Source organism: Emydura macquarii, unplaced genomic scaffold (genome assembly GCF_026122565.2).
Source record: "Emydura macquarii macquarii isolate MOO-44397 ecotype Brisbane River unplaced genomic scaffold, CSIRO-AGI_Emac_v2 contig_1300, whole genome shotgun sequence".
NCBI lineage: Eukaryota > Metazoa > Chordata > Testudines > Chelidae > Emydura > Emydura macquarii.
The window spans coordinates 1,703,085-1,715,944 of record NW_027131437.1 but is presented as its reverse complement, the minus strand read 5'-3'; the positions used below and the strand labels follow the sequence as shown (position 1 = coordinate 1,715,944).

The 12,860-nt window shown below is 57.3% G+C and overlaps 1 protein-coding gene across 1 annotated transcript; it reads right to left on the bottom strand.

The window, feature by feature from the left end:
• Positions 1 to 165: 165 nt before the first annotated feature.
• On the bottom strand, positions 166 to 772 carry UCN (urocortin). The gene is made up of 2 exons (XM_067550565.1): positions 672 to 772; positions 166 to 569 (listed from the first exon to the last, which is right to left on the bottom strand). The coding sequence occupies exons 1-2, from the start codon at positions 770 to 772 to the stop codon at positions 239 to 241; spliced, it is 432 nt and encodes a 143-aa protein (XP_067406666.1). The 3' UTR covers positions 166 to 238.
• Between the last annotated feature and the right edge of the window lie 12,088 nt (positions 773 to 12,860).

Sequence of the window (12,860 nt, the reverse complement as noted above, 5' to 3'; positions counted from 1 at the left end):
TCCGCAGGGCTGGGGCGGGAGGGGCCCAGAGCCGGGCCCGGGACCCCCGGAGCTCCGGGCTCGGTCCGCTCCCCCCGGCCCAGCCCCGCCCCCCCCACAGACGCGCGGACGCAGGGCTTTTCCCAAGACATTTTATTAGAAAACCGGGGCGCCCGGCGCGGGGCGGGGCGGCGGGGGGGTAACGGGGGGCCCTGCGCGCGCCCCCTGCCGGCCCGGCCCGGCCCCGCGCGCACGTGCCTCACTTGCCCACCGAGTCGAAGATGAGGCGGTTGCGCTCGGCCTGCGCGCGTTGGCTCTGCGCCCGCGCAGCCTCCAGCATGTGGCGCAGCAGGTGGAAGGTCAGGTCGATGGAGAGCGGCGGCTCCTCGCGCCTCGCCCGCCCGCGCCCCGCCGCGCCGCCCGCGGGCCGGGCCGGGGGCAGCGGCGGGGCCAGCGGCGGGCGCGGCGCGGGGGGGCGGGCGCTGGCGGCCCGCGGGGGCCCGGCGGCGGCGGCGAGCGGCAGCGAGAGGAGCAGCGCGGCCAGCAGCGCGGTCAGCAGCGGCCGCCTCATGCCGGGGCCGGTCCGAGACCTGCGGGGAGACACGGAGGGTGAGGGCGGCGCTCCCGGCTCCCGCCCCGCCCCGCCCCGCCCCGCCCGGCCCGGCCCGGCCCGGCCCGGCCCCTCCGGCGGCCTCACCGCGGCGGTGCCGTGCGGGGTGAGTCCGGGCCGGTCCGTCCCGTGCGCGCGCCGAGCCGGCGCTGCGGGGTCTTTATATAGCGCCGGGAGCTCCATTGACGTCAGTGGGACACGGACTGACTCGAGATGGAGCGCGCCAGGGTCCGGCCGGGGGGGCCGGGGCACCCCCCCCCCCCTCCACCCGTCGGACCGGCCCGGCCCGCGCAGCGAGGCGCCTGCGAGCCGGAGCCGGAGCCCGGCCGGGCGGGGCTGAGCCCCGGGGCGCCCGGCACAGCGGCTCGGCGACGATTTGTGCCGCCCGGCCCGGCCCGGCAGCTCGCCGCTCCCTGCGCTTTATTTTCAGAGGCCGAGCTCCGGGCCGGGCGCGGCGCAGCGGCCAGAACCCCTCTCCTGGCCACAGGCAGCCCCGGTAGGCGTGCCGCCCCCGCCCAGCGCCTCCCGCAGGGCCATACCCCCAACCTGGCCGCCCTATAGCCAGCCCCATAGCACATTGTCCTCTCACTGCCCCCAGAGCAGCCCCCCACCTATTACCACAGCCACCAGCCCCACACGCTGCCCCAGAGCCATCCCCATAAGCATATTGCCCCCCACACTGCCCCCATAGCCACCCCACACCCTCCTCCCCCACCCTGCGGCGGGGCCGGTACCGGAGCGGCCCCGCGCGCGTTGCTGTCCGTGGTGCTGAGGTTCCTGCCGGCCGGTTCCTCTCCCCGCAGCCGGAGCGGGTCCGTGGCCAAGGCGATTCCCCGCGGCGGAGTCGGGCTCCCGGGCCCGGGCCGCACCGGCTCATGGGCGCTGGTCTCCCCTGGCCCAGCCCCTGGACACCCACGGGCAGGTGGGCGCTAGCGGCCGGCCGGTGCCCATGGCTCTGCGGGGGGCTGGGTTTAACGAGCGCTGCCCAGGGGCTCGGCCGGCTGCCCAGGGCCAGGAACGCGGCGCCCCACGGCTCTGGGGCAGGTGCCTCTGGCAGTGCAGCGCTGGGTACCTGCACGCAGGGCAGCGCAGCGCTCGGAGATCAGGAACCTGGGCAAACCGTGGAGAGAGGGTGGCACCTTAGGAGAGACGGCTGGGGAGGACAGGTCGACCCCAGCACCTGGGAGGGGTCCGTTCTCCCTGCTGCCGAACCCAGGAACAAGGGGACACTCCGTGAGACGAGGAAAGATTTTCACACGTGGTGCCCGTAGCCTGTGGAACTCACCGCCACTGGGAATCACTGAGGCCGAGAACTGAGTGAGAGTCCCAGGGCCTGGAGCTTCCTATGACCCGAGACTGTCCCGCGTCAGCACCGTAGAGGACAGAAAACGCCCTGCGTCGGGGCTGAAGGCAATGACTAACCGTGAGGGGCAGCAGGGGACCCTTGGAGGGACTCTCACGCCTTCCTCTGCAGCAGATGGTGCTGCCGTGGGCAGAACCAGGGCACTGGCGGGCTGGGCCCAGCTTGGACCCGCCAGACAATGCCGCTGCAGCATTTCTGATCGCACGCAGGCCCGTGGGGCCGGGTACTGCACGGCTGTAGGGCACCCCCACCCTCAAAGGCCTGGCTGGGATGAGCCCAGGGCACGCAGCACCCCATGGAGCTCAGCTGGGGCAAAATACCCCCCAGGCCATCTGCCCCGCGTACCACCACACCCAGGTCACGTGCGAGGTCATAGGCGGGACGGTTATGGAGCTGGGAGCCCCGCCCGGTGCACACACCAGGGCCTGGGAACTGAGTCCACCCTGGGGATCGGTGGCGTCACAACCAGGGAGGGACCTGCTGGTTCGGGCAATCTGTGCCATTCCCTGGAGAGCCCAGCGCAGCGGCCAAGGCGCAGTCGGGGCCTGTGACCTGCACCGCAGGGAGCCGGGACCAGCTGGGCCGGTTCTGGACCGCTGTCACCGGGAGCAGCCGGCTGCCTGCATGGGTCCCCCCACTCTGGCAGAGACGTGGCGGCTGGACTTTGCTCTGTTACTTGGCAAATTACTTGCGGCTCTTGGGATCCTGGCTAGCACCCAAAGGCTCCATCTCCATCTCTCCTCCCCGCCGCCCTCCAGAGCCGGCCGGGGCCCCCCCGCCAGACTGCGCCTGAGTCATGCAGCCGCTGCCAGCGAGGGAGAGACGTACCCTACACAGGAAATGCAGTGCATCCTGCCAAGCTACACAGCCCTCCCCACACAGAGCATCCCGCCCCCCCCCCCCACAGGCCATCCCAACCCCCCACGTCACAGCGCATCCCCTCACAGCGCACCTCACCCCACAAAGGACATCTCTTCCACACACAACACATCCTGCCCGCACACAGCACATCCCCCACCCCCACCCCACATCCCCCCCCCCCCCATGCACCAAAGATGTCCTGCCTCCCTGGACTTTAGTCCTGCGCTGTCGTGCTGAGATTGGTCCGGCTTCTGACATCCACAGGCAGGGAGCCACGGGGGATGGTTCACAGACGCACAAATGCTGCTGCACCATGGGATGGCTCACAGGGGGACACGACACGCAGACGCCTGCTGAAGAAAAATGTCCAAGCCAGCTGCTCGGTGATCCTTCCTGGCCCGCGAGCAAAGGGAGCCAGCGGGCAGAAGCTGCTGGAAGTGAATCACTGACTAGGTAAGTGGTGGAGGGCTTGAGTTTGTGGAACATTGGTTCATCTTCTCTGGGAGAATCCTAGCAGATGAGGGTTGAACAGGATCTCAGCAGGTATCTAGTCCAACCCCTGCTCAGAGCAGGACCAACCCCGACTAAATCATCCCAGCCAGGGCTTTGTCCAGCCGGACCTTAAAAACCTCTGAGGATGGAGATTCCCCCACCTCCCTAGGTAACCCATTCCAGTGCTTCACCACCCTCCTAGGGAAAAGATTTTTCCTAATATCCAACCTAGACCTCCCGCCCTGCAACTTGAAACCATTGCTCCTTGTTCTGTCATCTGCCACCACTGAGAACAGCCTAGCCCCATCCTCCCTGGAACCTCCTTTCAGATAGTTAAAGGCTGCTATCAAATGCCCCCTCAGACTAAACAAGCCTAGTTCCCTCAGCCTCTCCTCATAAGTCCTGTGCTCCAGCCCCCTAATCATTTTCGTTGCCCTCCCCTGGACTCTATCCAATTTATCCACATCCTTCCTATAGCGGGGGGCCCAAAACTGGACACAATACTCCAAACGTGGCCTCACCAATGCCGAATAGAGGGGAATGATCACTTCCCGCGATCTGCTGGCAATGCCCCTACTAATGCAGCCCAATATGCCATTAGCCTTCTTGACAACCAGGGCACACTGCTGACTCATATCCAGCTTTTTATCCACTGTTACCCCCCAGGACCTTTTCTGCAGAACTGCTGCCCAGCTCGTCAGTCCCCAGTCTATAGCTGTGTATGGGATTCTTCCGTCCTAAGTGGAGGACTCTGCACTTGTCCTTGTTGAACCTCATTAGATTTCTTTCGGCCCAATCCTCCAGTTTGTTTAGGTCCTTCTGTATCCTATCCCTACCTTCCAAGGTATCTACCACTCCCCCCAGTTTAGTGTCATCTGCAAACTTGCTGAGGGTGCAATCCACCCCATCCTCCAGATCATTGATGAAGATGTTGAACAAAACCGGCCCCAGGACCGACCCCTGGGGAACTCCGCTTGTGACCGGTTGCCAGCTAGACATGGAGCCATTGATCACTGCCTGTTGAGCCCAATGATCTAACCAGCTCTCTATCCATTTTATAGTCCATTCATCCAACCCATACTTCTTTAACTTGCTGATAAGAATACTGTGAGAGACAGTATCAAAAGCTTTGCTAAAGTCAAGGTATATCACATCCACCGCCTTCCCTACATCCACAGAGCCAGTCACCTCACCATAGAAGGCAATCAGGTTGGTCAGGCATGACTTTCCCTTAGTGAATCCATGCTGACTGTCCCTGATCACCTTCCTCTCTTCCAAGTGCCTTAAAATGGATTCCTTGAGGACCTGCTCCATGATTTTTCCAGGGACTGAAGTGAGGCTGACCGGTCTGTAGTTCCCTGGATCCTCTTTCCTGCCTTTTTTGAAGCTGGGCACTAGATTTGCCTTTTTCCAATCATCCGGGACCTCCCCCAGTTGCCAAATGTTTTCAAAGATAATAGCCAATCACATCAGCCAATTCCCTCAGCACCCTCGGGTGCATTGCATCTGGCCCCATGGACTTGTATATGTCCAATATTTCTAAATAGTCTTGGACCTGTTCCTTCAGCACTGCGGGATGTTCGCCTCCTTCCCATTCTGTGCTGCCCAGTGCAGTAGTCTGGGAGCTGACCTTGTCTGTGAAGACAGAGGCAAAAAAGGCACTGAGTACCTCAGCTTTCTCCACATCCTCTGTCACTAGGTTGCTTCCCCTATTCTGTAATGGGCCCACACTTTCCCTAATCTTCCTCTTGTTGGTAACATACCTGTAGAAACCCTTCTTGTTCCCTTTCACGTCCCTTGCTAGCTGTAACTCCAATTGCGCTTTGGCCTTCCTGATTTCACTCCTGCATGCTCGAGCAATATTTTTATACTCCTCCCTAGTCATCTGACCAAGCTTCCACTTCTTGTAAGCTTCGTTTTTGTGTTTAAGCTCCCCAAAGACTTCTTTGTTAAGCCAAGCTGGTCACCGGCCATATTTGCTATTCTTTCTGCACTTCGGGATGGCTTGTTCCTGCGCCCTCAATAAAGTTTCTTTACAACACAGTCAGCTGTATTTTACAGAAAAGGCTGTACAGTCTGGATGGCCTCCGCCTCAGTCGCAGGGGGACCAGCGTCCCAGGGACAGGCCGGCTAGAGTAGTTGGGGGTGGGAGGTAAACTGCTCACAAAAGGGTCAGTAACAAGGAGGAGGATCCGAGCACTCAGCACAGCACTGAGATGTTGAGAATGAAATGACTAAAGGACCCAAAGGAGGTGAAGAGAAGAAATTCTTTATTTGCCTACAGCCCAGTGCTGAGAGCCTGGAAAACAAACAAGAGGTGCTGGAGTTGCTCATTTGTGAGCATAGATTTGCTCTAGTTGGTATTGCTGAGCGCTGGTGGGAGGCTTGACACAATCGGGATGTGAAAATCCGTGGTTATAAACTACTCGGGAGGGCTCAAGTGGGCAAAAGGGGGGCATTGCCTATGCAGGTCACTGATAACTCAGCAGGAAGTGATCTGGAATATTTATGGCTCAATATCCCAGCAGCTAACGCACAAAATGGGGTATTAGTTGGTGTCTGCTGCACACCCTCACCCCCAGGATAACTAGCTCCTTACACACCTAGCTACAGTGTGTAGGGGAAAAAACTGTGATCACAAGGGACTTCAATCTGGGGGGCAGATGCTGGCGGTCTCACGCTGCCAGAACTAAAGCATCCTTGGAATTTCTAAACATTATAGATGACAATTTCCTAACTCAAAAAGTGTTGCAGTCAACACGGGAATTCTGCATTCATCTTGTCCTAACTGATAGAGAGGAACTGAGCGCAGAACTAAAACTTAATGGTAGCTTAGCTTCAAGTGAGCATGACTTGATCACATTTATAATGTGCAACCAGACTACAGTCCAGACCAGCAATACACATACGTGGAGAGTTAATCAGGTCAGTTTCACAGAGCTGAAAACACTTATGAGTCAGATCAGCTGGTGGAAGACCAGAACCAGAAACATGTGGATGATAATTGGGAATCATGTAAGAACACTTTACGAGATGACCCTGAAGCCACAATCCAACAATCAAAAAGAAGTCTGTGCTGGTTAGAAAAGCAATCTGGTTTAGAGGGGAAGTGAAGGCAACTATAAAAATTATATATATAAAGCAAATAGAAGAAAGGGAAAGTTGATAGTAATTAATATAAACCAGCAGTTGAAAATTGATAAGGGAAATCAAGGGACACAGGGAGACATCTATGGCCAGCAGAGTTAAAGACAACAAGGAGTTTTTAAACTATATTATGAACAAAAAGAATCTAGCCAATGGGGGTATTTGGCCATTACGAGATGGAAACAGAATTATCAATAACGCTGAAAGATCAGAAATGTTCAATAAATACTTCTGTTCTGTATCTGGGGGAAAAAAGATGCTTTAGTCTCATTGTATGGTGATAACACTCTTTCCATTACACTAATATATGAGGAGGGTGTTAAACAGAAGCTACTAAAGTTAGAACATTTTAAATCAGCAGGTCCAGAGAACTTGCACACAAGAGTTTTCAAAGAGTTGGCTGAGGAGCTATTAATGGACTATTAATGTTGATTTTCAATCAGTCTTGGAGCATGGGGGAAGTTTCAGAAGACTGGAAGAAAGTGAATGTTGTGCCATTATTTGAAAATGGTAAATGGAATGACCTGTGTAATTATAGGCCTGTCAGTCTGACATTGATCTGGGACAAGAGAATGGAGCAGCTCAGAGACCCTGGGGTTTTTTTCACCTTCTTCTGCAGCATGGGGCCTGGGTCACTTGCTGGTGGATTCTCTAATGGATTCTCTGTACTTGAAGGCTTTAAACCATGATTTGAGGACTTCAGTAACAGGTCAGGGATCTATAACAGGAGTGAGTGGGTGAGGTTCTGTGGCCTGTGTTGTGCAGGAGGTCAGACTAGATGATCATAATGGGCCCTTCTGACCTTAAAGACTATGAGTCTAGATGGAACTTGGTTAATAAAGAACTAAAGGAGGGTAATGTAACATTCAAATCAGCATACATTTATGGAAACTAACGTGATATATTTTTTAATGAGATTACAGGTTTGGCTGATAAAGGTAACAGGGATGCTGTAAAGACGTCTGTGAGGTGTTTGACTTGGTAGCACACAACACTGATTAAAAACTAGAATGATATAAAATGAACATGGCACACATAAATGGATTAAAAACTGGCTAACTTACAAGTCCCACAATGTAATTGTAAACTGGGAATTGTCAACACCTGGGTGTATTTCCAGAGGGGTCCCGCAAGGATTATTGTACATTTTTATCAATGACCTGGAAGGAAACATAAAATTATCATGGCCAAAGTTTGCAGATGACACAAAAATGGGGTGGGGAGTGTAAATAATGAAGAGGCCAGGTTACTGTTTTAGAGCGATCTGCATTGCTTGGTAAATTGGGTGCAATTTGAGGTGTCAATATAGAAGGTGTTGGAATAATTGATAAATTAAACAGCAGTAAGTCCCCAGGACCAGATGTTATCACCCGAGTTCTAAAGGAATGCAAATGTGAAATTGCAGCATTACTGTAAATAAGCTTCTCTACCAGATGACTAAAGGACAGCTAATGTGATACCAATTTTTTAAAAAGGCTCCAGATGCGATCCTGGTAATTACAGGCTGGTAACCTAACTTCAGTACTAGGCAAATTGGTTGAAACTCTAGTAAAGAACAGACGTATCAGCCGCATAGATGAACATGTTTTGTTGGGGAAGAATCAAGATGGCTTTTGTAAAGGGAAATCATGCTTCACTAATCTATTAGAATTCTTAGAGGGAGTCAACAAGCAGGTAGACCAGAGTGATCCAGTGGATATAGTGTAAGCAGTCATGGGATAAGAGGAAAGGGCCTCTCCTGGATCAGTAACTGGTTAAAAGATAAGAAACAAAGGGTAGGACTAAATGGCCCGTTTTCAGAACAGAGATAAGTAAATAGAGGTGTCTCCCCAGGGGTCAGTACCAGGACCGGAGCTGTTCAACATACTCATAAATTATCTGGAAAAAGGGGCTAGCAGTGAGGTGGCAAAGTTTGCAGAGGATACAAAACTACTCAAGGTAGTTAAGTCCAAAGCAGACTGCGAAGATATCTCACAAAACTGGGTGACTGGGCAACAAAATGGCAGATGCAATTCAATGTTGATAAATGCAAAGTGATGCACACTGGAAAACATCATCCCAACTGTGCATACGAAATGATGGGGTCTCAATTATCTGTTACCTCTCAGGAAAGAGATCTCGGAGTCACTGTGGCTAGATCTCTGACCTCATCCACTCAATGTGCAGCTAGCAGCCTGTTGGGCCTCATTAGGAAAGAGCTGAGTGATAGGACAATAAATATCAAGGTGCCACTGTATAAAGCCGTGGGATGCCCACACCTCAAATACTGTGCTCAGATCTGGTCGCCCCAGCTCAAAAAAGATCAATTGGAATTGGAAAAGGTGCAGAGAAGGGCAACAAATATGCTGAGGGGGATGGATCAGCTTCCGTCTGAGGAAAGGTTAAACAGACTGCAACCGCTGGGCTTGGAAAAGAGCTGACTAAGAAGGGAGCTCATAAAGGTGTGGAGAATCATGCCCGGTGTGGAGACAGTGAACAAGGAAATGTTATTTTCCCCCTCACGTAACACAAGAGCCAGGGTCACTCAATTCCATTAATAGGCAGCAATCAAACGTGAGGCAGTATTTCTTCACACAACGCACAGTCAGCCTGTGGAATGCGCTGCCAGGGCATGTGGTGGAGGCCAGAAGCATAACTGGGTTCAAAAAAGACCTGGGTACGTTCATGGCGACTCGATGGCTCTGAGCCAGCATGGCCAGGGATGTGACCCCCACGCTCTGGGTGTCCTGGCCTCTGCCTGCCAGAAGCTGGGGCTGGATCACTCGACGACAGCCTGTTCTGCTCATTCCCTCTGAAGCACGTGGCGTTGGCCAGGAAAGTGGGTGACAGGGACCCTGAGTTGGTCTGACCCTGCCTGGCTGTCCAGACGCTGCGCAAACAGAAGGTGTTTCAATACATCTCCCTGGAAATGTCTGCAGCGAGGAGCAAAGGATGCAGGCCGCACTCACAGGCTGGGGCCCGTGTCCTGGGCACCAGGGACTCTGACGACGATTTGGCGTGTGAGGCAGCTAATCAGCTGAACACGAGCCCAGTGTGACGCTGGGACCAAAACAGGATCCATAAACGGGGGCATCTCAGCGAGGGGCAGAGAGGTTATTTTCCTGTTTGGCACGGATGTGACCAGCCGCTGGTATCCTGGGTCCAGGGCTGGTGCCCGCAATTCAGGCAGGCTGTTGATAACTTGGAGGGGGTCAGAGACGAGCGCCAGGCTACACGTCGCTACACGGGGAACAAATATTTGACAATGGGCTCTGCAATCGAGCAGAGACGACACCAACACCAGCCAGCGGCTGGAGGCTGCAGCTAGGCAATTTCAGACTGTAAATACGGTGCGCACTTTTATCAGTGAGGGCAATTAACCCCGGGAACAAAGGGCCGTGGGGGATTCTGCATCCCTGGCAACGTTCCAGTCCAGACGGGCTGTTGTTCTAAACGCGCTGCACCAGGCATGATTGGGGCCGAGTTCTCTGGCCTGTGTTATCCAGGAGGTCAGACTCGATGGGAGGGGAGGGGTGTGGGACCCATGTGATGGAGGAGGGGAAGGTTTTGGGATCCGTGACATGGGGCTGTGCGCTGGTGGCTTTGCTCCCAGTGCTGTGTTCCAGTCCCCAGGACTCTCGGGGAGTTCAATTGCCTGCAGCGGCCCCGCTGGATGGGGCTGCGGGGTGCGGGGTAGGAGCAGTGAGACGCTGGCTCTGGCAGGCAGGAGACGCCCGATGGTGTTTCGGAGCCGGCCGGCCGGTGATTCCTGCTGTGATGCGAGGGGAGCTCAGAGCCCAGACGGGCCCTGCATCACCACCACAGCACTTGGGCATCGTGCGTCCACCCAGGTCACTGGCCAGCCGGCTCCGGAGCACCTGTGACTCTGGGCCAAAGCGCGGGGGCCGAGGAGGGTCTCCACTGCCCAGGGCAGGCAGCTGTCCCCCGCCGGGGCCAGCCCGCACGGGCAGGCGCAGAGCAGTCTGTGCGCAGAGCACTGATGTGCAGCAGGCCGGCGGAGCAGCCCCAGGGGCCGTGCACACATCAGCTCCTGCTCGCCCCCCTGGGAAGCCCCAGGCGCCGATGCCAAGAACCGAGCAGCGGCTTCGGGGCCAAGTCTGCAGGGCCCAGCTCAGGCCGCAGCAGCTTTGCAGACACGTGTCTGTGGGAGGCTGCGGACGCGTCTCCCCGGCTGCGCCGCTGCAGGGCCCAGAGGAACCCAGTGGTGGCTCACCCATTCAGCATGAGCCCAGCCAGGAGACCCGGAGACCTGGGCTGAGCTGCGGGGTGCTGCTGACCCACGTAACGGCCCGGCCCAGCCCCACAGCGCACCGAGCCCCCAGCTCTTGCCATCAGCCCTGGGGCGACACGGCAGGAGTGGGGGGTGATTGACCCCCGTGAGAATCTGTCCTGGGCACACAAGGCCATGGATGGAATTGTCACCCCGGGCACGCGGCTACGGAGGGGCTAACCCCGGGCCCGTCCCAGCCGCAGCCTCGCCCCGGCAGGCCCCGCGGGGGGCACAGAGCTGGGGCAGCCGGACGCAGGGAGGCAGGGCCTGCAAACCGCCTCCTCCACAGCCCTGGCTGCAGGAGCCCCCTGCTCGCACCGCACCAGCCTCAGGCGCCGCATGTGCCCAAACCGATGGCCCACCTGTGCCACCGCCCCACGGCCTCGCCGCCGAGTCACCCCCGCCCGCCTCACCTCTGCCCGCCCCCTCCTGGCACCAGCTCCGCTGACAGCTGCCCCAGGCCCCGGCAGGTCTGCACTGCAGACAGGGCCCCCACCGGGGGTGACACCCTTTCATTGCAGTGCAGACCCAGCCCAGCTCCGGGACCCTCCCACTCCCAGGGTCCTAGAGCCAGGCCCCAGCCCCAGCCCGGACATCAGTGCTGCTCACAGCCCACGTCCCACGAGCTGGCAGGGGCCAGCCCCGGGCACCTCGCAGCGTAGCCGTGATCCAAGAGTCTACGGCCAGAGGGGCTCACCCGTCTGAGCCCCGCACAGCACGGCCGGAGAGCCGGCAAGCCCCCGCTGAGCCGCAGCGGCGCTGTGAGAGACCAGGCCGGACGTGACGCCTCCAAGTGCAGGAGCTGCACCCCGGCCCAATGGCCAGTTCCCATTTGCACCTTATTCGGGTGCGGCCGTCTCCAGCTTCAGCTCCCAGCCAGCGGATGGTGTCCTAGCGCTCCAGTCCTCGTGTGACCCCCCGTGTCGGTGCATGGCCCTGCACCAGGCTGGCCACTCCGCTGGGCAGCGAGCGCAGAGGCACGCGGCCGGCGTGGTTCCTGTGACCCAGGTGGAGATGGGCAGGGCACAGGGTCGACAGGCCCCGTGGTTCGGTCTCTGAACTGCTCTGTTCTCCTGCAGCTCCTCTGGGTCAGGTCCGTCTCTGTGCCCGTCTCCTCCACAGCCTTCACCAGCCCATTGGCACTGCCTGGCACGCCCAGGGCAATCACACGCCTGGTGGCCACGGACAATCTCCTCCCTGCAGCCATGGGCGGCCCAGTCTGGCCTCGGGATCCACACACAGGGCTGTTCTGTCCCGCTGCACGGTGCTTACAGAGCCCTCTCCCCAAAGGCAGCCACCCCATCACTGCGCTGGATGCTCTGCAGCCTCTGCAAGGCCAGCACCTGCGCCCCTCGCTGCCGGCCCACGGGGGGCACAGGGGGCACCAAGTGGCTTCACCCAGCCAGGCCCGGCTCCTTGATACACGGGCACAGGAAGTCCTGCAGGCTCCTCCCACAGGATGGTCCCTGGTGTGGCTCAGCCCAGGCTCTATGTTAGTGCTGGCCTGGCATCACGAGAGACCCTTAGAAGATAAGCGGTGGCAGGGACCCCAGCAGGTCTCTAGTCCCACCCCTGCTCAGTGCAGGGCCAACCCCGACTAAACCATCCCAGCCAGGGCTTTGTCCAGCCAGGTCTTAAACACCTCCAAGGATGGAGATTCCCCCACCTCCCTAGGTAACCCATTCCAGTGCTTCACCACCCTCCTAGGGAAAAACGTTTTCCTAATATCCAACCTAGACCTCCCCCAACTACAACTTGAGACCGTTGCTCCTTGTTCTGTCATCTGCCACCACCGAGAACAGCCATTGACCACTGTTTGTTGAGCCCTATGCTCTAGCCAGTTCTCTATCCATTTTATAGTCCATTCATCCAACCCATACTTCTTTAACTTGCTGATAAGAATACTGTGAGAGACAGTATCAAAAGCTTTGCTAAAGTCAAGGTATATCACATCCACCGCCTTCCCTACATCCACAGAGCCAGTCACCTCTTCATAGAAAGCAATCAGGTTGGTCAGGCATGACTTTCCCTTGGTGAATCCGTGTTGACTGTTCCTGATCACCTTCCTCTCCTCCAAGTGCCTTAAAATGGATTCCTTGAGGATCTGCTCCAGGATTTCCCAGGGGCTGAGGTGAGGC

Coding starts and splice junctions, on each gene's coding strand:
- UCN (XM_067550565.1), bottom strand. CDS start 772: ATGGAGCTCCCGGCGCTATATAAAGACCCCGCAGCGCCGGCTCGGCGC. Junction 570..671: donor CACGGCACCGCCGCGGTGAG/GCCGCCGGAGGG, acceptor GTCTCCCCGCAG/GTCTCGGACCGGCCCCGGCA.